At 41.5% G+C, this 27,697-nt stretch overlaps 1 protein-coding gene across 1 annotated transcript; it reads right to left on the bottom strand.

Moving 5' to 3' along the window:
* Positions 1–3,148: 3,148 nt before the first annotated feature.
* On the bottom strand, positions 3,149–27,626 carry LOC120046156 (myoferlin-like). The gene is made up of 53 exons (XM_038991157.1): positions 27,499–27,626; positions 27,033–27,088; positions 26,718–26,809; positions 21,885–21,993; positions 21,550–21,643; positions 20,991–21,136; positions 20,756–20,884; positions 20,531–20,593; positions 20,372–20,422; positions 20,210–20,240; positions 19,985–20,100; positions 18,091–18,217; positions 17,615–17,718; positions 17,442–17,510; positions 17,305–17,348; positions 16,664–16,746; positions 15,488–15,612; positions 15,283–15,396; positions 14,936–15,113; positions 14,716–14,840; positions 14,508–14,617; positions 13,996–14,188; positions 13,491–13,778; positions 13,201–13,364; positions 12,719–12,833; positions 12,416–12,518; positions 12,134–12,273; positions 11,876–12,046; positions 11,649–11,739; positions 11,484–11,561; positions 11,187–11,368; positions 10,613–10,771; positions 10,401–10,502; positions 10,133–10,294; positions 9,539–9,701; positions 9,347–9,420; positions 9,156–9,212; positions 8,186–8,197; positions 7,988–8,086; positions 7,646–7,774; positions 7,292–7,447; positions 6,802–6,893; positions 6,200–6,370; positions 5,796–5,944; positions 5,512–5,651; positions 5,342–5,430; positions 5,155–5,250; positions 4,877–5,018; positions 4,668–4,767; positions 4,335–4,528; positions 4,036–4,145; positions 3,775–3,922; positions 3,149–3,637 (listed from the first exon to the last, which is right to left on the bottom strand). The coding sequence occupies exons 1-53, from the start codon at positions 27,587–27,589 to the stop codon at positions 3,599–3,601; spliced, it is 6,165 nt and encodes a 2,054-aa protein (XP_038847085.1). The 5' UTR covers positions 27,590–27,626; the 3' UTR covers positions 3,149–3,598.
* Positions 27,627–27,697: the final 71 nt, after the last annotated feature.

Below are 27,697 nucleotides of genomic sequence, written 5' to 3'. Positions count from 1 at the left end.
ATAGTGAAGACATCAAAACGATGAAATAACACATAGGGAATCATGTACTAAATAACAAAGTGTTAAACAAATCAAAAAATATTTTATATTCCTCAAAGTAGCCACCCTTTGCCTTGATGACAGCTTCACACTCTTGGCATTCTCTCAACCAGCTTCACCTGGAATGCTTTTCCAACAGTCTTGAAGGAGTTCCCACATATGCTAACCACTTGTTGGCTGCTTTTCCTTCACTCTGTGGTCCAACTCATCCCAAACCAACTTAATTGGGTTGAGGTCGGCTGATTGTGGAGGCCAGGTCATCTGATGCAGCACTCCATCATGCTTCGTCTTGGTCAAATAGCCTTTACACAGCCTGGAGGCGTGTTGGGTCATTGTCCTGTTTAAAAACAAATGATAGTCTCACTAAGCGTAAACCAGATGGGATGGCGCATCGCTGCAGAATGCTGTGGTAGCCATGCTGGTTAAGTGTGCCTTGAATTCTAAATAAATCACAGACAGTGTCACCAGCACAGTACCCCCACACCATCACACCTCCTCATCCATGCTTCACAGTGGGAACCACACATGCAGAGATCATCCGTTCACCTACTCTGCGTCTCACAAAGACATGGCGGTTGGAAGCAAAAATCTCATTAAACCAAAGGACAGATTTCCACCAGTCTAATGTCCATTGCTCATGTTCCTTGTTCCATTTATTTGGGCTGCAATTTCTGAGGCTGGTAACTCTAACGAAATTATCCTCTGCAGCAGAGGTATATCTGGGTCTTCCTTTCATGTGGTGGTCCTCATCAGAGCCAGTTTCATCATAGCGCTTGATGCTTTTTGCGACTGCACTTTAAGAAACCTTCAAAGTTCTTGAACTGTTCCGTATTGACTGACCTTCCTGTCTTAAAGTAATGATGGACTGTTGTTTCTCTTTGCTTATTTGAGCTGTTCTTGCCATAACATGGACTTGGTCTTTTACCAAATAGGGCTATCTTCTGTATATCACCCCTACCTTGTCACAACACAACTGATTGGCTCAAATGCATTAAGAAGGAAAGAAATTCAACAAATTAACTTTTAAGAAGGCACACCTATTAATTGAAATGCATTCCAGGTGACTACCTCATGAAGCTGATTGAGAGAATGCCAAGAGTGTGCAAAGCTGTCATCAAGGCAAATGGTGGCTACTTTGAAGAATCTCAAATATAAAATATATCTTGATTTGTTTAACACTTTTTTGGTTACTACATGATTCCATATGTGTTATTTCATAGTTTTGATGTCTTGTCGTGGCTGAATCAGATTTAGCTAGGTAACATAGATAGATAAGATGTTATTTTCATCATATGCTTGTTAGATACTTGTCATTAGAATGGTGCCCTTTGGACTATAGGGGTGGCAGTGCATTTTCCCCTTCTGAGCTAGGGCCTAGTCACTTGGGGCCCAGAGAGGGGAGAGGTCAGGCTTGTCTTCATATGTCAATGTATCTGTTAAACCATGTGGTGCTATGTAGAATATCAGAAGGGGAGGAGGACAGAATGGAACATGGTTTTCTTATTATAAAGGTGTCTGTAACTATTCCTAAACCGTGTGAAGGGGTGGTGTTATTAATGGGGAACCAGTTAGTTATCTCATACAATGTCCGTACACCAGTCACTCCCTACTTTTCTCATTGGGGGAAAGAGTGTGGCTGTTTCTGGAACCATTGTATGTCCCCTCTGAGGTTGCCCTTATCTTGATCTAGTATTTGACCTAAGAGGCTCACTGTCTTCAGTGAGTTTGTCCAGGTTTGGGAGTATCTAGGATTGACAATTGATATATGCCATTGGATGAGGTAATGTTTTGGTAGACAGTGAAGTACCAAGCATGAGATTGAAACCTTGTCTTGGGAGACCAAACTGAACGATGATTTATAGCTGATGCTGTCTAGCTATGGGATACTCCTCTTTCGGGTAAAGGATTCTTTGTAAGTTGAGAGGGGTGTATCTTGGCTATAAATAAAACTAAGAATTGTTTTGTAAGGACTCTCAGATAATTCATTTATAGACACTGAATTGATCTGAGAGTCAAAATGGTGAAGCTCATATATATATTATTAAAGGTGTACTTTATAATATAACTCTGACTTGTGTGTGTGGTTGGCTCTCTCATCATTGAGTAATACAGGAAATTACCACGACAGTCTTCACTATTATTCTACAATGTAGAAAATAGTAAAAATAAAGAAAAATACTGGAATGAGTAGATGAGTCCAAACTTTAGACTGGTACTGTATATACACTATATATATACACTGAACAAAAATATAAACTCAACATGCAACAATATTAAAGATTTTAAATAAAGGTTATATACATTTTAAAAATTTAAAAACACTGCCAACATGGGGCACTCTGTTCACAACATTGACATCAGAAAACCGCTCGCCCACATGACGCCATACACTCTGTCTGCCATCTGCCGGTACAGTTGAAACCGGGATTCATCGGTGAAGAGCACACTTCTAAAGCATGCCAGTAGCCATTGAACGTGAGCATTTTCCCACTGAGGTCGGTTAAGATGCCGAACTGCAGTCAGGTCAAGACCCTGGGGAGGACGATGAGCAAGCAGATGAGCTGAGAGAGTTTCTGACAGTTTGTGCAGAAATTCTTCAATTGTGCAAACCAACAGTTTCATCCGCTGTCTGGGTGGCAGGTATCAGACAATATCTCAGGTGAGGAAGCCGGATGTGGAGGTCCTGGGCTGGCATGGTATCACGTGGTCTGCGGTTGTGAGGCTGGTTGAACGTACTGCCAAATTCTTTAATACGACATTGGAGGCTGCTTATGGTAGAGAAATTAACATTAAATTCTCTGGTAACTGCTCTGGTGGACATACCTGCAGTCAGCATACCAATTGCATGCTCCATCAAAACTTCTGACGTCTGTGGCATGTGTTGTGTGACAAAACTGCACATTTTAGAGTGGCTTTTTATTGTCCCCAGCACAAAGTGCACCTGTGTAATGATCATGCTGCTTAATCAGCGTCTTGATAATTCATTCACCTGACAGGTGTGGCGTATCTCGGCAAGAGAAATGTTCACTAACAGGGATGTAAACAAATTTGTGTACAATATGAGAGAAATAAACTTTTTGTGCGTATGGAAAAATTCTTGGATATTTTATTTCAGCTCATGAAACCAACACTTTACATGTTGCATTTATATTTTTGTTCAGTATATACTGTATAACCACAAAGACCCCCAATGCAATTGGTCTACTGATCATCATTTATTAGGGCCTTAAAACAATCATTTATTTAAAGAATCAGTGTGTATATGACCACATAAATGTTCATTACAAAGCACAGAGCATCCATTAAAAATACTTTACGAACATAAGGTTCAAGGAATTCTGATTAACCTGTGCAAAGATAATATAATTATGTTTGATGTTGGTTTGAACAATCTACTAATTATGCATTCTGTGAGCAAACAGGTTTTTAACAATTCATTTGAAATATTACACAAATACAGTTTAGAATACATAAAAATAGTCATGATATTTTTGGTTGAAAATACATTGGAAGACTTTGGTCTCTGTTCTTCTTGACATATGAGCAGAATATTGTGTTTTCATTTGAATGGCTTCACAATTTTCATTGAAATGTAGTTCTGGAATGAGAGAAATTGTAATTAGGCAAGCATTAATCACATCAAAATGTAGGCAATCTGTCAGTTTGTTATTTCATTAATGTGAATTTTATTTAACACAGTTTAATTGAACATTATCCCCTCCCGCCTGTTCTTACCGGTAAAGAGTATAACAGGATTCCGACGAAGAGCAGCACTAGAATCAGTAGGATCAGTCCAATGAAAAGCCACTTGAATCTGCGCCACACAATGAACTTCAAGGTCTTACAGGGGTTCGTGAACCAGAAGAAGGATGTGTCCGGACGCCTGTTGATGTTGGAAGAGAGGAGGAAACAGTTTAATATGGACTATATCGGAGGTATACATCTCCGTTAGGCCTATAAAAGGGTGAATATACACAGAAGAGTGAAAATCCTTACTTAGGGAAGTCAAGCTTTGGGTTCATGTTGGGTTCATCCCTGCCCTTCCCAGCAGGCTTTTCGTCCACTTCCTTCTCAGACACGATTTCCAGAGTCATCTCAACCTTCCCCTAAACATAACAGATGTTAATTCAGATTTATTCCACACAATGTTTCACATATAGTCTGTAATTTGCAAAGTAGTAACCTTCTTTAGAGATACTAAACATGGTTGAATATAAGATTACAGGTAAACCAGGTTGATTTATACTCTCTTGATTTTGTCAGTTTAAAATGGATGACCTCTTAGCTGTACTCACACCAAGGACTTTCTTCCCATCCTGTTCAGTGACACATGGCCACCAGCCTCTGACAGACTTCTGAGCGAACAGCGAATTGGCCAGGTCGGATTTGTGTGGTCGTGCATCCATCACCTCCTCCATCATACTTAGATTGCACGTCTTTGAAACCTTGGCCGGAGGGGTAAGTTTACGGAGATCCAGCTCTACCGTGCCTGTACAATGACCAGAAGACCATCTCAGGACCATGTGTTAAATAGCTGATTTGATCAGCTGGAGCAAAATTATCATATGGTAATATTTGATTGAAAAAAGTATTGTACGGTAATTCATAGTGCTAAAGAAATGTCTCACCCAGGTAATCATCCAATGAGAACTTGTCATTATCCCAAATTTGAACAATCAACTTGGGGGGTATCCTGAACTCTGTTTTGTCTAAACTCCAGAAGTGCTCCTGTTGAAAATAATAATCAAGACTGACAAAATTGGCAGCAATGAAATGTACCTACATTTTGTCTTACTACACTATTCCGTTTGTAATTGTTTCTCAAGCCTAAACACACCTTCTTGGAGACCAGACACAGCTGTTCAGCGGGCAGGTATTCAAAGCCAAAGACGAACCTCCAGTTGAAGTTGCCGTCCCCGTCCAGAGACCTGTAGTGGACGTCGGTCTTCTGCTTGTCCTCCTCCATACCTGGCATCCAGCTGGACCGACAGACTAACTGGTTAATTCATTTAGGTTTTCATGTGTTTGAAAAAAACACAAGTGTGTTATATGCATGGTTGTCATGGTAATAGTTAGATCCTAATATCGCTTCAAAAAACGTTTCAACACGGATACCCTTTGACGTAGATATCACTCATGCGCTCCCCAGTAATACTAGTTTCGTCCAGAATGACATCAGAGGTGTTCCAAACAACAGCTCGCAGGAAATACCTTTAAATGGAAACATGGTATTCATGAATAGAATAGAAGATTATAGACTAGATCACTTTGAAATACCAAATTGTGAAGTGATTCTCCTTACTTCTTGGCCTTGCGTGGCACAATGTCGAAGGGAGGTCCGGGAAGGCCCATGTTTTTGGGGAAAACATCCACCCACATTTGAAGGCATCCCTATAAGTGAGGGGAAAATACAGTTAGTCTCAGATATGGAGACATATTGAAGATAAAGAGGAAGACAACATGGATAGTGACCTGAGAAAGTTGGGGCTGGAAGCTGCTGAACAGTGTCCTTGTCTCCACGTGCTCAGGCACCAGTCCATGTGTTCTGAGCACGTGCAGAGAGATCCGTTCGTCGGCAGGACCCAAGTGCTGGTGGATCTCTTTGCTGGCCTCTAAATGTAGATGGTAAACGTGAGTTACCTCATATTTAGGGTCACTACAGGCCCTACTCATGTCACACAAAACATACTCTGGTCCTCATGTCCCTAAAATGAAAGTTGAGCATTACGAAATGTCCATAAAAAAAACCTGCTTACCAAATTGAGCCAGCGTGTACTGAGTCCCATTGAATGACAGTGCTTTGCCATCATCTTCTAACCTGGGTGGAGGGACGCCTTTGAGGCGGGCCAAGTTCTGAAGGATCTGAGAGGGCTTCAGATGGTCACGCCATTGGTTGATTCCAGAGCTGTTTCATGAAGATCAACACAGCAAATCAAAGAGAGTCCCCCATAATGATTATGGGCTCAATTAAATTACAGTGCCCATCTTTCTCATTCATTTCAGATTGAGGCATGTAGTCGCTATCTAGACCTACACAACAGATGTCATGACACTATGACTCATATCAACACCAAATTAGAGTTCTGAAAATGTTTGACAAACTTAGATTTTTTGAAGTGAACTATGACATAAAATGTACAGCAGGAACAAGTCTCCTCACATGCAGTATGTCTGAGGCAGGCCACAGTAGGAGCCAAAACGTGACAGGAAGCGGTTCTCCAGGTCAATCACTGTCTCTCCCACTTTCTCATCGCGGGTCAGCAGATCATAGTCATACACTGAGATCTTCAGGTCTTTGTCTTGAGGCAGAAAACATGACATCTCAAACATTCTGCAAAAAGGAGGTGTGGTATAAGTGTAGAGTAGAATAATATAAATACCGTTTCAAGTTGTACTATGCAGAAATCGCTACGGCATTTCCTGGTTGCTACAACTCTAATAGTTTACCTAATTTCAGTTTATGTGACAAAATAATATAGTATAGTGTAGAAAATCATTGTACCATCCAAACCGCTGTGGAAATATATTTTCCATAACCAAAAATATTGTTGTTTCAGCTGGTGTACAAAACCAAAAGTAAAAGACACAAAAACTAAATTTAAGAATGGGAAGCATAAAAATAGCCCACATAGAACATATCTACCGCTTCTTAGACTTGCTTTCAAGTAGAATGATAGATCTATAACTCGCATTTCTATGTGAATTTGGTCAGGTCGCCCAAAAAGTAACATATTGCCACTTTAAATGAATGTGAGATTTTACCTTCCAAAAACAGGGTTGGTGGTATTTGGTAAGTAGTTATCTCGGTCCTCAATTGACTTCTTTCCCAGGGAAATCTTTATATAGGGATCACACTGTAAAGGAAAGGCACATTTAGAAAACAAACATGTCATGTTGCAACATCAAAGAGTATGAAAAGTAGAGAAAAGTAGGTAAGAGAACAGCAACCTGGCAATGCACAATGCGAGATTATATAGAGCATGCAAGTTAAGCATTTCACTCTACTTGTGCATGTGACAATAAAATGTTGCAATTTTGGCAAAACTGAGTTATTGACGTAACCTTTTTTTGTGCAACGTTCTCCACCTATATGGTACTTTAAATACCCCAATTCATGTTGCTAAGTCAAAAAGAGTACAAGATGAGAATTGCTCACACCATTCAAACCAATGAGGGTTCAGAACTTTAAAGCCAATTATCTCAGAATCATCTTTTCGCAGATAGAATTCCAAGCTCCCGGCGCTGGACTAACCTGACCGTTGTTGTCCTTGGGCTGCAGGTCGATGCCTCTGACCACATAGATCCTGACCAGGCACTCCTGAGGCCCGCTTTCAGGCAGCTCACGGAACTGGCGAGGAGGAGGAGCCACACCCGGGTCGTCTGATAGAGGGTACACCTTAAAAGAGCCCTGAAAACACAGTCATCCGTCATCAGCCATCACTGACAGGTAGCAATGCCTTAACTCTACCACTAGAAAGGGATCAATAGCCTGATTTATGACTGATGCGTTCTATCTTGTTGAGCCAATGTGGTTATGCATATGTATGGAGGCATGTACGAGCATGTATATGGAATGTGTGAAATAATAGTGAAACTGCTGTTCCACCTTGAATTCTCCAACGACGGATGGATCATCCTCCTCATCTTCATTCTTGCCTCTCTGCAGTTTGAAGGTGTTGCAGAAATCGGTGAGTTGTTTGAACTCAGGAATATTCTCCAGTTCCTTATCATACACCTGAAAACAGAGATGTAGACAATTATATTTCACATCAAATTTTATTGGTCACATACACATGGTTAGCAGATGTTAATGCGAGTGTAGCAAAATTCTTGTAAATCAGAATTCAATTTGAGTCCAGGAAAGAAAAACAAAATGCCAACTAATTAGTGGAGTTACTTCAGATGTATGCAGCACAGGTGTATTCTGTGTGAGACATCAAGACTTCACCTTCAAAGTGTCATATCCTTTCTGAAGGTAAGGACGGCACTTCTCATGATCTCCAATGGAAGCGTAGAATTTACTCCACCAATCAACTGTCTCCTTCTCCTAATGTAATAAAGTGAAGATAGCATTAAATTCAAGACCGTATGTCACAGAGTGCTTCGTATGTGATAGAGAGATGTATGTAAAGTTTACATATCTCACCTTCTCTGCATGCTTTTAAGGAAGAAGGGGATGAAAGGAAAGATAAGTAAACAAGGTATCAAGTCAATGGGAGAACCTTAATTGCATTTCCTTGATTACACGCGTCCGCTCTCCTCGCCTCTTTCTCAAAACCCATTTGGGGAGAACGTCAGAGGGGATGGACCTTGGACTTTCTCATCCAATGGGTTTTGTGAACGAAGCGAGGAAAGAGGATGCAAGGATTCAATGAAATGCAATTGAGATTCTCTGAATATCATGCCAGCTAGTGAATTTGTAAATCGGTGTCACATGAATCATGTGAATCATTGGAATCATTTAAAACTGTTTCACATGCATGATCAATCTGGTAGATGGTATAAAATCTGTTGTGGAGTGAAGGAAAAATATGGCATACTTATTTGATACAATGATTATACAGTTTGATGCAATGATACCCGATTGTGATCCAATTTCACAATTGAATTATTATTGAATGAACTGTTAGTGCATGAGCTAAGATCGTCTAGAAAGTTGATAATTGATTAAAATGGTAATGGTATAATTTGCAGTTCTGTTATTTTAAGTAACATAACTTTAAATTATGATACACAATTTAAGATGTTCCCCTGATCAGTAATATCGGTTGCAAATTTGGAATATTGAAATGAGTAAGCAAGATGTGAGAAAGCAAAGTCAAAATAATATAGTTTCAATGTTTGTTTTTTTGTTGCTTGGTTCTGAATAAGGTCAGACAGAGATGTCCGTTTTTTGTTTAAACTCAAACGTTAAAAACAGGTTTAAAGTTGAATTTAATTATATTTCATTTTGATTTACTTCTTTGGATGAATCACACATTTTGACTCTGCTCATACTCATTCCTTCCGTATCTGTCATTTCATCTCTCTATATAAACATGTATCAGAGAGGCTCCCTCAACCCTGCAGTGTCATTGTCCAGCCTGTAGAGTTGAACTACAGAGGACCATACATACAAGATGAGAAGTAGTGGTGGCCATTTTGTTGACTGCTGCTGACATGCTGTACACAAACTGCAAGTCAGAGTATCGACTATGAAATTCGGACTCTATTATTAGATGGAATAGATCTTAAAAGCTATCATAAGAGAGCGTAACAAAATATGGTGAATTTGAGAGGGGTTTCCTATTCGAATACTAAAGTATACCTGAGCTTCAAGCAGAGGCCTCCTGTCTTCCATGTCAATTCTGGTGTCATGAGGAAAAGCAGCCATCAAAGCCACTGACAAAGAGATAGACAATTTTTATCTCATATTTGTTGGGAAATCGTTTCAATTTCACCACAGGGTGGTACTATGCACGTGTAATAAGTAAGCGCGTCAGAGAAAGAGAATAGTTACTTTTGGATGACATGGATGACTTCTGGATGACGTAGGGGTCACAGCGAAACTCCTCCAGAGTGTCTATGGTACACTGTCCAACCACTGGCTTCCTGCCAAATGGCCTGTGGTCGATCACCTTCAGCACGATGGGAGGGGTGTACATCTCCTCTTTGGGAAGAAGCTGAGGATGAAGATATGACAACCTTGACATCGATCCGCTGAGTGAGAGAATGAGAGAATGCCTACACAAATGTAGCACAAATAGCCTAGTGGTTAGAGAGCGTTGTGCCAGTAACCGAAAGGTCGCCAATTTGAATCCCTGAGCCGACAAGGTGAAATATCTGCCGATGTGCCCTTGAGCAAGGCAGTTAACCTAATTGCTCCAGGGTCGCCGTTGATAATGGATTACCCTGGCCATGACCCCCCTCTCCGAGGGTGTCTCAGGGGGAGTTGGGATTTGCAAAAAACACATTTCCCTTTCACACGTGTATAATACACACTTGTACACGCGTGAAACAGGACAAATATAAGCATCCACACATTGGCACAGTGTAAAAATGTAGCAAAAGAACAACACTCATGCCTGTGAGACCCCAAGCAAGCCTCTCTTACCACTTTAAGGAAGAGGACAGATCCAGGAAAGTTGGGGCTCTTCTTCATGTTCTTGATGACAGCAGACTGGACCATCTCCCCTCCACACTCTACCACAAGGCTAGGGGAGGCCACAGTGGCCAACTGGTAGGTCTTCATGTTGCGCAACCCCCAGGCCAGAATCTGAAACAAACACACACTGGGTAACAAAATACATACTGTGGAAAGTGGGAAATAGCAGGTACATTTCTGTGGGAAGTTATAACATTACTGAAGTATTGCAGTTTACCTCAATAGCCATGAGCTGCACCACAGGCCGTATCCCCTGAGGCACCATGTACAGATTCTCCGCCTTCTTGGGAGGGACCAGAGGGAGGTCCGTCTCGTTACCCTGGAGACACAGAGGGAGAGAGTTTTCACAATCCACATCACCCCTTTTCCTATAGGCCTACCCCACTAACTAATACTGCTACTCCTCCACATCCTCTTCTGCTGCTGCACCTTATCCTTCAGGATGAGCTCAGCAGCCACCAGCACGTCTCCAGCCCGCTGGTCCTTCTGTGTGATGGGGGACCACAGCAGTTTGGGGGTCTGGTCCATGCCGGGGTTCAGTTTCACCAGGGGGACACACACGCTCCGGCCCAATAGCTCATCTTTCCCCTGGGGCAGAGTGCAACATGTTAACCACCAGGATGACAATCACGGTTAATAGGGCACTGTACTGATAACTCTTAAAGCTACAGTATGGAACTTTCTGGACGACCTGACCCAAATTCACATTCTCGTTGAAAGCAAGTCTAAGAAGCGGGAGATCTATTCTATGTGCGCTATTTCTATGCTTCCCGTTCTTAAGTTTCGTTTTGTCTTTTACTTTCGGTTTTGTATTATTATTTTTTTTTTATATTTCATAGTGGTTTAGATGGCACTATGATTCTCTACAATAAACTTGCTTGTTTTGTCACACAATCAGAAATTAGGCGACCTATTAGAATTCTAGCAACCAGGAAATGGAGGAGCGATTTTTGCATAGTGCATCTTTAACCTGGGTGACTGAAGGGACTTTGATCACACCCACCACCTGGTCCTTGTCATAGAACTCCAGCACCACGTCAGGGGGATAGTGGGCGATGTTCTGCGGGTCCCCGTAGATCTCCACATCCTGGAAGATCAGGGTCTGGTCCCACGTGGGGTTCAGGGTAGCTTTCATGGTCTCTGTGGTTTTACTCATGTGCAGGAAGGACACATGGGCATATGGATCTAGGACAAGATAGAAAAATGTTTTGTGTGTTAGATAATACGTCCACATTTTCATAATATGTCACATCGTGTCAACTTTCACGCTTTCACGCTTTTGACAAGGAGACGTGCAGACCCGAGAAGCTGTCTTTATCCATGGCAATAAGGTTCCTGGCCTGGTAAACGTAGACGCGGAGGTGGTAGAGGTGTGAGCCTACAGAAAGAAAACACCCACGGTTAAAGCCAGCATCACAAACAGAGAGAAAGATCCATGCCGACTATGTATAACTAAAGCACTCACTGTCAAACGAACAGGACACAGTAGGAGTATTGGCACCAAAGAGCTTGGAGGCATCGTCCTCATCTTTTTTTTTCTCATCTACATCAACCCCCTGCAAAGACAATCAAGAATTCCTCCAAATTAACTCGGCAACAGGGACGGACAACACATAGTGTCTTCATGCCAGGGAGAAGAGAAAACCAGCAGAAGCTGCAGCCCCTGCGGACCAGAGTTGTCCAGTTGCTCACCAGCGCCCCCTCCAGTTTGAATATGGCGGATGCCCCCAGGCGGCCGGCAGGGGCCATCTTCCTCCTCCAGCGTCTGCGTCGGATCGTGTCGGCGGAACGCTCCTGCCTGTGGAACTTCCAGCCAATCAGAGAGGAGAACTCCCAGCCTTCTGGGTCTCCTTGGTCTCGCTTCTGAAAATGGGGGAAATATTTGACATCCATAACATTTGATTATGATCTCTCAAGACAAACTGTTTCCTACTGGCACGGTGCACTGACCTCAGTGGTTGTACCAGCAGCTGATGTTCTCTTCCTGGGCCTGATCACTCTCCTCCGTCGGTGGACGTGGTACATCTTCTCTGCTGGCACCCAAGACTTGGGTTTGTCATCTGGAGGGATGGTGATTCCATACTCCCAGCCTGCATTCAGAATAAACCCATTAGAAATGTATACATAATGCTTGAAAATACTACAGGTCATTCTTACAGTAGTAGATTACATGAGGTGTAAATGAGGACAAGACACATTAGAAATCCCAATTTAGGGAGACCAAAAGCAGACCTTTCTCATCCACAGCCCTGTTTTCATCTACGGTCCACTCATCCCCCCAGCTCCAGCCTGCAGGACACTCCATTTCCCCTGGTTTGTGGGTCTTCTCCCCATTCTGCAAACACAACCAACAACGCCTGAGAAACCTGGACACCAGCTACAGGAAGCCCAAACTGAATAGGGGAATCTAAGAATTCATTGTACTAAATAATTATCCTGTTTTTATATAATTTTATTGCATCAAAGCCAGCGGTATGAATACACATGGTCATGATTTTTGTAAAGACACTACATGGTGTGTGTGTTTTTCCTAACCACGTCAGTGTAGGGCTCAGCAGCAGGCTTCCACTCTCCCCCGGGGAAGCGAGTCTCATTCTGGAAGACTTCATCCATGAACTCAGTGTGTCCTGCATCTGCCTCTGTCAACAGACTGGTCCAGCCACACAGAAAGAGATTTTTTTACACACTCAACACTCCTCACTAACGGGTGGTTGATGGAAGGAGAAAAATGCTAATAACCAGAGAACTGATAGCCGGGTCATGTTCATTATGAACCAAAGGGAAAAAAACAGACTGAACAGGGAGGGACTACCTAGACTTGCCCAATAAGAAAAGTATTTTTGTTTACTGTTTCAAAACGTTTCACTACAGTGCGCCCTACCTACTGAACATGACTGGTCTCTCCAGGGAGAGTGAGGCAGATCCAGCCCATTTCCTTTGATTGTGATAAAGAGCGCTGATTACGTGTTTTTCTACAACGGTGGAATTCAGTAAAAAAGTAAACAAACAAGTCTTACCCCTTCTCTGGGTCTATGAACCAGTCTCCCTCCCACTCCCAGCCTCGCGGGGGAATGAAGTTCTCTTGTTTCAGCTTCAGCTTGCCAGTCACATCAGAGTATTTGTAGCGTAAACCCAGACCGGTAGTTCCCCACTTCCCCAGCATGTAGGCCTGATTCTCATACTGCCAAAGGGGAAAACACACAGGTCATTTCATTGGCCATTCATATACATTATACAGCGATCTTCTCCATTACTATCAAGTTCAACACTCAAAAGGAAAAAGTGAGTCATTTTAATAGAAACATACCAATTCAGCAAACACACTGAACATCCCTTCTGAGAAATTGTTGAACTTTTTCTCGTCTGCAGACAGGCCCAGCCACATGTTGACTCTGATCTGGACTGGAACCTTCAGACCCTTGTTTTTATCCATAGGGTACTGCATGAGGATAGTCCTGGTCCTGCCGCAGAACTGTCCACATGACTGTTCACTGTAGGTGGAGTAGAGCAGCTGGTAGGCTGGGATGCGGCTGTACGCTACTCTCTTCTCCCCCCTCAGCATCCAGATGATCACGTCAGGCATGCTGTTCTGGGGCTGGAGAGACACCATGTCAATTACTGTACATCCCCAGTTTTAATACAACAATACGCAACTTTACATTTACCTTCAAGGGTAATTTAGAGGGCATTGTACATGAAAAGTGAAAAGAGACTAACGCCAAAATATTTGGCCATTATAGTCTCTGATTATTGATAGCAGCTTGCCAAAATTATGTATAATGGCCAGACAAACAGCTTGAACTCTGACCTACCTCCTCAGCGAGCTGCTTCAGTTTGTCCAGCCAGCCCTCAATGTCCCCCAGGGTATCCTTGATCTCGGTCACCTCCTCTCTCATGCTCTTGGCCCCCTCCATGATGGTCTGCAGGGTGCTGTCACGTAGCTTCTTCATCTGGATGTCCAGGGCGGTCAGGTTTGAGTGGCCCTCCAGCTCTGGCACTTTCAAACTAGTATGATGGGGATTTGGTTAGATAAGGGCAATTCCACAGTAACGGAACTACTCAAAAAAATGTACTTTAAAATATATGCCGAACTAAAAATATTTATTTCTAAATTTAACAAACCATACAACTCTATGCACAATGATTAAGTTGAACAATTTACACAGTAAATTAAAAACAATTAAAAACACATTGGTATGATGGGGATTGGGTTAGATACACATGCTGGGTTAGGAGTCATCATTTCTGTGTTTATGCTAGATCTTTGAAACTCAGATTATCCCAATGTTGACTAATTAAATCCATCAAACATGGAAGCATTTACCTGCTGAGGTCATCGATCACCTGATTTACCAGCCTCAGCCAGATCTCAGCCAGACGGTTTTCGGGGACTTTAGCCAAGATGGCCAACTTCATCGCAGTGATGTTAGATTGCTGAAAGGAGCAATAGACTACAATTTTACACTGTATTCATACATACATTGTAGGCATTCAAACTAAGGTAAATTGGTGCATAAATCTGCATCTCGTACCAGACGTTCAGCTATGTACAGAATGATGTTGACTGCATCCAAACGGTGACTGATGTCCTCCCAGAATGATGTAATGACAACCACTGGTTTGGCATTAGCCCAGGGCAGGTAATAGTAGTGGTTACCTGTTGAAAATAAACAAATTAGTCAAATTCAAAGATTCTTGTTGAGGTACCAAAAACCAGATTAATTTGGTTTCTAAGGTGGCTTGGGCCCTTACCATCAAACACAGCACAGCTGTACTGGGTAGTGGAGGCCAGTGGTTTACAGGTAGTGTCCAGCTTGTTGCCATAGTTGCCAATGCTGACCTCAAACTGGATTGGTTCGCCAGGTTCCTGAAGCATGCTGGCACTATGGAACACTGCACACAAACAGTACTTCCTCCTGCGCTGGTATTTCTGATCAGAAGATAACATTTTTAGTTTAGATAGAAAAAAAATCTAAATTGTAGCATGTATTTTGTTTCTTGGCAATCTACACCAAAACAGGATATACCTGTAGGTAAGGCTAAAGTAAAAAAAAAAAGTCAAAATGTATCAAGAGTAATTGGGGTATAGGTTACAGTACCTGGGCCACCAAGATGTCATCACTAGGGATCTCTTCTACAGTCTTGTCAGCCTTGCCTTCCAGTTTAGTTGAGAGCTCAACCAGGATTCTTCCTCGATAGGCCACCCCTTCACCCTGTCAAAAAGAAACTCATAGGTAATTTTCAATGTCAACATCTCCAAGCTTAGAGATGGAGAGAAGTTTTAAATTCCCTTGCAGGACCTACTTTGCCAAAGTTGAGCTCTTCGTAGGGGTCAGGAAGCCCAGTGAACTCTCTGGGACTCCCATACAGGTTGATATAGCAAGGCCCAAAGGCTGGCAGGAAACCCACCTCAGACTCCCCAGTCTTCCCTGTGGAGGAAATTATGTTTTTTACTAATGTCTCTAAATGATGAGCTACTGTGGAGTTAGTTCTGCATGTCAGAAGCTGATGTCTTGGATGGAGAATGGTGAACATGGCACATAGGGCTAGCAAATCTTCAAAAACTACAGTTAGGGTATCTGCCCAGGCAAACTCACAGGAGTCATATGCAGTTTTGTGTGTTAGGTTACGCAAAGAATGTCAGCCTCACATAGCAACTCAGAAATGCAACACATGCCGCAAAAGAAGCAAAGGAGCTTGCTCTCCATCTTTGACAAAAAAAAAAAGGATAGCAGTCAACTCTGTGACAGCACAAACAAAGCATGCAAATGTAATCAAAAATGTATGACTGAATATCAAGGGTTGAAGGCAAAGCAAAATAGTTTTGCTGTAACCTTTTGAGTACCGAGTAAGGTCAACTTTGAACTGATATGTGTGTTTACTTCACTCAAATATCCTGCTATTGTACTCAAAGGGCTACAGAAATGTGTGGACCGGGCACAATGCATGGCATTCATACATTCTCAAAGTAACCTCCAATGCAGTAATCATTGTCTGGGGTCAAATTGGAACCATTCAAAATGTCTTTATCTCCATTCTAAATTCCTTGAAATGTCATGCTGGGCTAGAATCAGTGGAATTTACTAATGTGATGTATAAAATACTGCAACTTGTTAGAGATACTGGGCCAAAAGATGACAGATTTTTGCACTGGACAATACTTTAACAATTCACCACATATCTATTCATTAATTGAACCTTCAAGTGATGGAGAGTACCCATATCCCGCATGTTTGTCTATACCAAGAGAAAAAGAAAAGTGCATGTACTGTATATTAGAAAGTTACAACTGAGTATAGAGATGAATAGAGTTCATCTGTTCATTTATCAACCAAAGTGAATGGACATGGTGGTTTTTTTGGTGTAATTACACTATTATACTAGAAGCTACAATGACATAGAAATCATATACTTGAGCTATAGATATTGTGAAAGGGAGATTGACAGTGTGGTGTAGTGTAATTAATACGAGAACCATACCTTGAACTTCGCCACCAGAGGATGCTATTTTGGCCAGATTCAAGTATATGGTGCCAATCGAGTCATTCCTCGTCAGGCGATCCCTGCATAAGAGGTGCAATATCAATATGACATTCACACCCACCAATGTGAATGAACTTCACTTTCATCACATTTAGGGGACACATTGTTTTCCTAATCTTTGACTTGCACCCATTTCCTACTATTCCCACTTTTCCCTGTAGCAACAGATTGAGGTTACAGAGGTGTTTCCCTGCCAACAGGATCCCAGCCTGGAACAGGGAGGGACTGCCTGTCTGACTCATACTATAACACTGCCGGGTTCCTCCCAGGCCAAATAACAACTGACTGACCACACTCTGGAGATGCATACAGGCAGGTAGCAGGGAGCAAGCACTAAGGCACTCTAAGGGGGCTGAATACACACTATGTACATTCCTGAGGTATTTCTGACCCTTGTGACCAGGAAAAACTCCTGGCCCTTATTTGTGTAAAAACTGAGGAAGTGTGCATCTGAATACTGTAATAAAGCAGTGATGTGAGGCGGAGGAAAACTGCCAGAGCTCAAATGGAGTGATTTAAATGGATACATACAGTATGTCCATCATAAGTGTTCAGTAGAGGGAATGCTGTTGACTTACCAATCAAAGACGGTCAGTTTGATTCGTTCACACATGGAGGGGAACTGCAGAAAGATTTTACAGGATCATCGTTTTGAATCACAATTTACCAAAGCAGAAATCCAGTGCATTAGATTGGTTTTTTTGTTTTTTTTTACCTTGACCTGAAGATTCAGCATTTGGTTCCATTCTGGGTTGGCATTCTTCTCAATGACTTGGGTGCACAGCTTCAACAATAAACATTCACATATCAACTTCACTGCACAACTATTTCCATAATAAACAAATCATCCCCTTGATTCGAATTTTAGGTGGAGAGCAATGTGAATACCCTTTTGCCAGCGAAGTGAGCCTCGACAAAAGGATCCACTAGATTCTTCTTGTCCCCATCCACTCCAAACATCCCCTTCAGTGACTGGACAAAGGCATCATCCACTATGGTGAAAAACACACAGGTTAAAGGAGCAGTTCAGTATTTCAACTTGAAGTTAGATGGTTCCTCACCCTGTAAGTACTCTATGGCAGTTTCTCCTGGCCCATAGACTACTTTCAGGGTGAGGAACCATCTAACATCACATAGTAAAATAATGAACAACTCCTTTAACTTTGATGTATTTACTTGCATCTCGAAACAATCTTACTTGAGAGATACAGATTGAGACACTTCTAAATGAATAGCTAGTTCGGATGCACACCTATCTTTAGCGTAGAGAAAAAGCACTTGAGAGTTAGGCTGAAGAGCCTTAAAGCAGAACAAGCCAACCACAACAGCAGCAACAGAACATTATATATACACTAGTGGCATACTCTGGGGAATGTCCTCGGCCCGGAACACTTTGAGAGACAGGGTGATCCATCGCAGTGTAACCCCTGCTGGCAGCAGCAGGTTACTCTCTATGTCATCCTGGTCATCATTAATGTCCCTCTTCTCTACCTGCAGAAGCCACAAACACACACACACCACACACACTGTTGTCACACTTCACTATGATAGGCACAGATGTTATTTTCCAAGTACACTACCAGTCAAAAGCTTTAGATCATCTACTCATTCAAGGGTTTTTCTTTATTTTACTATTGTCTATATTGTAGAATAATAGTGAAGACATCAAAACTATGAAATAACACATATGGAATCATGTATAAACCAAAAAAGTGTGTATGTATTTTAATAGCCACCCTTTGCCTTGATGACAGCTTTGACAACTCTTGGCATTCTCTCAACCAGCTTCATGAGGCAGTCACCTGGAATGCATTTCAATTAACAGGTGTGCCTACTTAAAAGTAAATTTATGTAATTTATTTTGGTGTTAATGCGTTTGAGCCAATCAGTTGTGTTGTGATAAGGTAGGAGGGCATACAAGAGATAGCCCTACTTGGTAATTGACCAAGTCCATATTATGGCAAGAACAGCTCAAATAAGCAAAGAGAAACGACAGTCCATCATTACTTTAAGACATAAAGGTCAGTCAATACGGAAAATTTCAAGAACTTCGAAAGGGTCTTCAAATGCAGTCGCAAAAACCATCAAGCGATATGATGAAGCTGGCTCTCATGAGGACCGCCACAGGAATGGAAGACCCAGAGTTACCTCTGCTGCAGAGGATAAGTTCATTAGAGTTACCAGCCTCAGAAATTGCAGCCCAAATAAATCCTTCTCAGAGTTCAAGTAACAAACACATCTCAACATCAACTGTTCAAAAAAGACTGTGTGAATCAGGCCTTCATGGTCGAATTGCTGCAAAGAAACCACTAATAAAGGATACCAATAAGAAGAAAAGACTTGCTTGGGTCAAGAAACACGTGCAATGGACATCAGACAGGTGGAAATTTGTCCTTTGGTCTGGAGTCGAAATTTGAGATTTTTGGTTCCAACAGCTGTGTCTTGTGAGACGCGGTGTGGGTGAACGGATGATCTCTGCATGTGTATTTCCCACAGTAAAGCATGGAGGAGAAGGTGTTTTGGTGTGGGAGTACTTTGCTGGTGACACTGTCTGTGATTATTTAGAATTCAAGGCACACAACCAGCATGGCTACCACAGCATTCTGCAGCAATACACCATCCCATCTGGTTTGGGCTTAGTGGGACTATCATTTGTATTTCAACAGGACAATGACCCAACACACCTCCAGGCTGTGTAAGAACTATTTTACCAAGAAGGAGAGTGATGGAGTGCTGCATCAGATGACCTGGCCTCCACAATCACCCAACATCAACCCAATTGAGATGGTTTGGGATGAGTCGGATCGCAGAGTGAAGGTAAAGGAGCCAACAAGTGCTCAGCATATGTGGGAACTCCTTCAAGACTGTTGGAAAGGTGACTACCTCATGAAGCTGGTTGAGAGAATGCCAACAGTGTGCAAAGCTGTCATCAAGGCAAAGGGTGGCTATTTGAAGAATCTCAAATATAAAATATATTTTGATTTGTTTAACACTTTTTTGGTTACTACATGATTCCATATGTTATTTTTTGATGTCTTCACTATTATTCTACAATGTAGAAAATAGTAAAAATAAAGAAAAACCCTTGAATGAGTAGGTGTTCTAAAACTTTTGACCGGTAGCGTGACCTGACAAGGAGATTCATTTAGCTCATAAGTCTTAATATAGGAATGGGATCATTAAGATGCTCCAAATTAGTGTTCAGTTACGAATCATGCCAACAGAAACCGTGAGAGGTAACCCCAACTATTACTGTACCAGTGATTCGTCTCCCGCCCCAACGATGAACATGCTGACTTTAAGGTATCCCCTGGCGCCCGAACTGGATTCATCAGGGTCATTCAGGAGGAGCCACTTCCTCATTACAGAGTGAGCTATGAGACAGGCCGAGACAGACAGCCACATGCACAACATTTACCCCATTGAGGAAATGGATAACAGACGCAGTGTATGCAAATACTGTGCAAGGCACCATAAACATACCTGGTTCATCATAGATGAAGCCAACATCAACCTGTGGGAAGCAAAGCAAGATGGGAAATACCTCAGACTGATAAAATGCATAAGTCAAGAGTAATGGAATGTAAAGTTAGACTTTTTTCTTATTAATCCTTGAATGTTTTTTGTAAGAGGTGAAAGGAGTACCTTGAACTCCCCCATGAGACTGTCAGCTCTCAGAGAGAAGGAGTCGTACACCTACAGAAGGAGAGTACTCTTTGTTAAGAGTGAGAATGAAATGCAATACATAGTACCTGACTGTTCAGATCAGCTAGTTCCATATTACGAACACTGAGTTCAACTTACCCGAATGCTGACATGTTGATCAAATAGGTCCGACGGTAACATGTTGACGTTGTAAAAGAACATCTGTAAAGAGAAAAAGGAATCTGGGTGGTTTAATGAGAAAAGCAAATCCACATTAACCTTCAGGACAAATCAACTGCAGTCATATCTCAAGAAAGAATTCCCTATTTGCTAAGCACACATGGACTTAGTCAAATTAAGTTAAATCAATATGCCTTCTTTTACCTCATCAAAGAAGGGATTGTTTCCCCGCTTGATCCTTGTTCTGTGAGTCTGTCCACAAACATTCACCTTCACAACAGGTTTGATGTTATTCCCGGGGAGCTGTCGTCCCTCTAATATCCTGACACGGATCTGACGGCAAGAGATAATGAGAAAAGGGAGTCAAAACAATGTCAAATCATAATTCATGACATACTTCTGATTAGATAGATGCTAGAACCCCTATGCCAGAATTCACCTGAAAGTCCTGGGGTTTATTGGCCAGGGGACGGTTCAATTTCCTGTTTTTCTTGACCAGTCTTTGGTTAGGGTTCCCAGGCTGACCAGGGGCAGAGGGACTCTGTCCTGCATCAGTGATGTCCTCATCCCCCTCTTCACCTCTACCTTCCATTGCAGACACACACAGCACAACCTCAACCGCAGTCACCAGATAAAGTACAATCAACAGCACAAAGATTAATTGGTACCTTTAGTAACAGCTAATACAAGTATCCAAATAAACACATAGGCCTTTCATAATCCTGCCCCTGTCAATGGCACATGGTTGATAGGAAAACAAAGGAAAAAGCCAATCTTTCCCTGATGGTCCTTTCTTATTTTGAGGATTAACACAAGCATACCAGACAGCTCTTTTTTACAATCAGTATGTTTACCAACTCATAGAAGTAGTATAAGAAGGAAATTGACTACTTCAAAATGGAGATGGCCTAAATGGCAGAGCCAGTGCTCTCACAGGCACCATAATGGGACAGGTACAATGAGTCGTCTATCTAAGTCTATGAGAACATATGACCTACCAGACTCCCCTGCAGCATCTCCTGCCTGTGGGTCATTTGGGTTTGGAGCGGCATTGGCTGGAGGATCATAGTGAATAACAAGGCTCACCGTGGCCTGGAAGGTGAATAATTGGTGGAATCAATCATCTCATTAAAATGTGCTGATATCAACATTCAAAATTGATTTTTGGTGCTCATGTGGTTTTTGTAGTTAAGCTAATACAATGTAATTAATTAAAATGGGATAATGATATTGCAGCTGTTTCAATTTCAGATGATTGCATGATTGTTTTGCCCATATCGCTGGTAGCTGGTGAGTAGCTGCAATCTCCATTAGTACATACTGAACAACTTACCCCAGTAGCCTGTCCCTTTTCATTGACAAGAGCCAGATCTTTAAATGGAAAGGATTTGACTTGACCAGTTGCAAGGTCTTTCAGTGAGATTTTTGCAGAGCCGAGAAACCTGCAAAACAAGCCTAAACTTCAGATATGGCTAGCTGTAAAAACAAATACATTCCAACTGTCACGTGTGCTCCCTCTCCGGCCTCTAGGTCACCAGGCTGCTCGTTATGGTGCACACCTGTCACCATGGTTACGCGCAATATGACACTCCCCTGGACTCCATCACCTCCTTCATTACCTGCCCTATAAGTGTCACTCCCCTGGGTCCCTTCCCCAGGCGTCATTGTTTCTGTTTTTGTTTTTTTTGTCTTTGCGTTGTTCGTGTTTTTTTGTTTTTTTTGGTTCATGTTCCGTGTTTTGGTTCATGTTCCGTTTATTTATTAAAACACTCACTCCCTGAACTTGCTTCCCGACTCTCAGCGCACATCGTTACACCTAACGTTACTATACAAAGGTGCGGTATGAACACAGGGAAATTCCGTTTGATAATGTATCTTTTATTAAACATCAGGTGCATGTAAGAAATGAAAATACTGCAACAATATCCTTATCACTAGTCCTTAAGAGTGGCTATTTGGCCACTAGCCAAATGAAACGACTACAGTGTCTATAGAACGTCTACAACCCCCTTGGATTTCTTCACATTTTATTGTGTTACAAAGTGAGATTGAAATGGATTTGTCATTTTTTGTCAATGATCTAGACAAAATACTCTAATGTCAAAGTTTATTTTTCTTTTTTAAGAGTAATGAAAAATAAAACACTAATATAACTTGCTTAGATAGTATTCACCACCTTGAGTAAATACGTGTTAGAAACACCTTTGGCAGCGACTACAGCAGTGAGTCTTCTTGGGTAAGTCTCATAAGTGCTTTGCACACCTCTATTGTGCAATATATTTGCCCATTTTCAAAATTCTTTAAGCTCTGTCATGGAGTTGGGGATCATGGTTAGACAGCAATTTAAGTCTTGCCAAAGATTTTCAAGCAGATTTAAGTCAACTGTAATTTGGCCACTCAGGAACATTCACTGTCTTCTTGGTAAGCAACTCCAGCGTAGGTTTGGCCTTGTATTGTAGGTTATTGTCCTGCTGAAAAGTGTATTCCTTTCCCAGTCTGCTGTAAAGCATTGAGGCCATGAAGTATATTCCTTTGCTGTGTTTTTGTTGCACTTTTACTTTAGTGCCTTGTTGCATACATATGCATGTTTTTGAATATTTTCATTCTTTTCACTCTGTCTTACAGTTCATTATTGTGGAGTCACTACAATGTTGTTGATCCATCCTCCGTTTTCTACTATCACAGCCATTGAACTCTGTAGCTGTTTTAAAATCACCAAGCAGTTTCCTTCCTGTCCTGCAGCTCAGATCAGAAGGATGGCTGCATCTGTGATGTGTCTGGGTGGTTTAATACATCATCTACAGCATAACTATTAACTTGATATGCTTCAAGATATATTCAATGTCTGATTTGTTATTGTTACCAATCCACCAATCACTGCCCTTCTTTATGAGGCTTTCAAAAAGCTCCCTGGTCTTTGTACTTGAATCTGTGCTTAAAATTCAATGCTTGACTGAGGGACCTTAAAGATGTTGTATGGGGGACAGAGGAAGGGGTACTCATTCAAAAATCATGTCAAGCCGTATTATTTCAGACGGAGTGAGTCCATGTAACTTATAATGTGATTTGTTGAGCCAAATTTTACTTCTGAAAAATGTACCCTTTCCTAAATAACCGGGCTGAATACTTATGCAACATCTATATTTTAGTTATTGCATTTTTATGAATTTGTTAAAATGTGTAGAATTTTCTTTTCACTTTGACATTATGGAGTATTTTGTGTAGATCAAAGACAAAAAAAATACAATTAAATCTTTTTCAATCCCACTTTCTAACGCAACAAAATGTGAAAGAAGTTCAAAGGGATGTAGACTTTCTATAGGCCCTGTATGAGACTGCTGACCATAACGATCTTTGACGCTATCAAATATGGAAGTATGGAGATTGTGATACATTAGGCTACTGACTCTAGCCGTCATTGTAAATAAGAATTTGTTCTTAATTGACTCACCTGGATAAATAAAGGTTAAATAAATAAAATACAACTTCTTTATTTGAGAATAGAGATTACATCTAGTCATGAGTGCAGTGAGCAGATGAGGAAGGAAAAGCCTTCTGTGTGCTCAGTGATGTCACCATGAGAAAAGGCCCAGGGGTGGCCTCCTCCCAAAGTTAACAAACCCACCCAGTCAAACACACCCACAAAGAACAGGAACCTGGCATCACACACGAGCAATCAAATAGAGATTTCATCAGAGGAGGCTGGTGAGAGGAGCTATAGGATGATGGGCTCATTGTAAAGACTGGAATGGAATCGGTGGAACGGTATCAAACATATGCAAACCACATGTTTGACTCCGTTCCATTAATTCCACTCCAGCCATTACAATGACCCGTCCTCCTATAGCTCCTCCCACCAGCCCAATCTGGAGAGCGAAGCTTACTAGTAAATAACTTGACATAACTTGCCTTACCACATCGCGTATGAACAAATTATGTTGGGCAGCAGGTAAATTAGGGGTTAAGAGCATTGGGCAAATAACTGAAAGGTTGCTGGTTTGAATTCCCGAGCTGACTAAGTGAACATTTTCTCAATGTGCCCTTGAGCAAGGCACTTAACCCTAATTGCTCCTGTAAGTCGCTTTGGATAGGAGTGTCTGCTAAATTACTAATATGTGAAATGTAATGTTACAACTTTTCCAAGGATTTGAACCTTTACCCTCCAGTCAGGAATAATGTCCATACAGATACAGGTGGGTATTGTTAATAATGTCATTTCTCTCTTTGTTTATTTTATCATTTATCTCTACTCATGGGGAATATTACATCTCCCAGGCAGTGTTCAGACAGATCTCTTCTACATCTGGGAGGCTGAAACATGAACATTCTCTGGAGAGTGACACTATCAACCTGGAATGCAGGATAATAAATCAGAGGATGTTCCATCCTTTCCTTGTGACAATAGTAACATTTCTGTTATATTAACAAAACAACCCCCCGCAATACCTTCAGTCAAAAAAAGATTTGTGGACAATAGGGCGGAGTCAGTGAGCAGAATATGTTGGTTCTTGTCTGTTGCTAGGGTAACGCAGTTACTAACAGACCACTGTGGCGAAACTCTCTGGTATGTTATTATTGTCTGGATTACAATGCCAGCCTCTCATAACGTTCTTTTCATTTCTCCCTGACTGATGTATGTCTGTCGGCCTGACGTTCTCAGGTCATGAAATGCAAACAGGTGTGCCGCCAGAACTCGATCTGCTATTACCAAAGTGTGGAGTCATTCCACCCACTGCCCATAATTTTCACCAGCAGGCTTCCTATGTCAACCACAGTGGAAGTTTCCTTGTCGTAGCCATGTAATTTATGTTGCCCTGTAACATAGCATGAGTAATCAGGTATGTCAACACATAATGACATTGACCAACTATAAAGTCAGCATCTATGACAAAGATATATTATTTGTGTGACTCTGTTTGTAGGGATCATTAGAGGAATTCCTGCCCAAATCTAATAAATCCAGAACCACAAGGTTAAACTTTTCTCTCCCAAGTTGCTAGGGTTACAAAGTACCATAACAGACCTTGGAAAACTAAGTGAGATGAGAGTCCCTACACTCCCCACATCATCAGTGTCAGACTAGGCTAACTCGATGGAAAGCGTTACTCGCAACCCATGGCCTGCACTGATGCATGCATATACCTGACAAAACTGGAAAATCATACCCCTGATTCCAACTGTGCTGAGCTGCAGAATGTAGCTAATCTGCATTACATGCACAGAATTATACTTACAGTAGCAAAAGCTTTTATCCAAAGCGACTTACACGTGCACACATTTGAAGTGTCCAGGGAATCAAACTCACTACCCTGGCGAAGAAAGCGCCATGCTCTACCAACTGAGCTACAGAGGACCACAGACATGTGGATTCACAGCCATGATCATTTTACTGAATTCATCTCACTAAAACCTGGACATTCTCTAACACGTGTGTTGTCTTCATAACATACAAGGCTTTGACGATTTTAACTGGCAAAACCTCGGAAACGTTTTTTCTGTGGTTACGTTTCCAGATTGTTACCATGTCTTTCCCTCTGTGAATGGAAAATACACTACCACAACATTTAAACTTTGGTCTCTATCCATAGTGGCCTGAGCTCTCACGACTGCTTCGTCCTAACTGAATACAATATTTCCCTGTCAACAAGTGCCATTCCGCTCATCCCAACAGAACAAACAGGTATTCATTGTTGCCTAAGGCGGATCACCTCTCGCACTCACTGCATGCAAGTCTGAGCATGGTAAGTAGGGTGTGGGAGTTACATGTTAAGCCAACAATGTGGTCTCCTGAAAGAGTGGTTATGCTAACTTACTTTCCCATTAACATCATCCCTGGAATCCATTTTGCCAGCCCTGAACTGTCTGTCATTATTTAACTCTGAAACCATTTCAAAACTGCAGTTGACTCTTTCCCTTTGGGGTTAATTTGCAGGAGGTTGGTTTAATCTAATGACTACCTTCAGTAATATTGAACAGATTAAGTCAGAGATTTTGTAAATCCTGCCTCCTCTTGGAATCACGTTGGAGACTAGACAGTTCTTTGCAACTTCATTTAGAGGACATCTCTGCTCTGTTTAAATGGTGAGGCAAACAGGGTTTCTCGCTTTCCTAAATCCCACTATTAGTGCTGGTGTGTTAGGATGAAGTGTATGTTTGGGCCACTTACTTATCTTTTCCAATAGTTTCGTAGTCTTTCACAATCACATCAATGTAAGATGAGGAATCAAGCACAGAACCCTTCAAATCGAACTCAAGGACCTGTAATCAAACATGACATGTCTTAATTATAAATCAGGGGCACTGCCACCGCCAAGGGGTTGAGGTACACATGACACAAATTAAATTATTAAGCCTATTAGAGAATGACAATATTATACAGAAGCCTACAATATCAGACACACACTATCAGGGTTTCAAGTCTTCTTTTGGCAATGCAACTTTCCCAAGGACAAATAGTCTGAACAGAAAACAAAGTACTTACTTCATTCCAAACTGGGTTGACTTCACTGTCAATTGTTTTGGTTTTCTTCTTTTCATCTGAAAGTTACATTTGTTTTATTTTTTTTCACTTATTTCAGTCACCTTTTACACTTCCTAAGAATTCATTAAATCCCGAACAACTTCTAATTTACAGGGTAGAGTGGATGTCAATGCAGTCAGTATGATAACTCGGGTAATATTGAATAGATACATTCATCAGTTTAGGTCCAATGAAAAGTGATTGCCTACTTCAAAGGAATACATCCTGATTCAAACAATCAATAGGTTACACCATCATCATTCTGCATCTGACAACCTGTGTTCTTTCTCAATTAATGAACACGTTGTTATGACTGTACTGCCTTTTCTGCTACTGGGATGGAGACAATAAAGTAGCCCAATAGAGTTGTGGATCAAGATACAGAAAGAGAACCTTTGGGACATAAAAAGTAAGTGCACTTCCTTACCTTTAAAAACAATATTTGCTATTGGATCCGGAGTACTTCCAAGTTTACTTTTAGGCAGACCTTTCGCAGATTCTACCACAACCCGCAACATTATGATTGTCACTAACAGGAATCAGTATTGCTCTGTAATGACTATAAAAACCGAATCCGTGCAGCACCATCACCTCCCCATCACTAAAGCCAACTGCATCATTTGAGG

Source organism: Salvelinus namaycush, chromosome 4, assembly GCF_016432855.1.
Source record: "Salvelinus namaycush isolate Seneca chromosome 4, SaNama_1.0, whole genome shotgun sequence".
NCBI lineage: Eukaryota > Metazoa > Chordata > Actinopteri > Salmoniformes > Salmonidae > Salvelinus > Salvelinus namaycush.
Note: the sequence above shows the minus strand (reverse complement) of the source record. Positions and strands in the feature narration are given on the sequence as shown.

What these genes read in the sequence shown, in the direction of transcription:
- LOC120046156 (XM_038991157.1), bottom strand. Translation starts at nt 27,589, where the DNA reads ATGTTGCGGGTTGTGGTAGAATCTGCGAAAGGTCTGCCTAAAAGTAAA. An exon ending in CTCACTTCGCTGGCAAAAGG is followed by an intron (nt 17,511 to 17,614) that starts GTATTCACATTG and finishes TTATTGTTGAAG; the next exon opens with CTGTGCACCCAAGTCATTGA. An exon ending in CCAAGGACAACAACGGTCAG is followed by an intron (nt 6,894 to 7,291) that starts GTTAGTCCAGCG and finishes TTTCCTTTACAG; the next exon opens with TGTGATCCCTATATAAAGAT.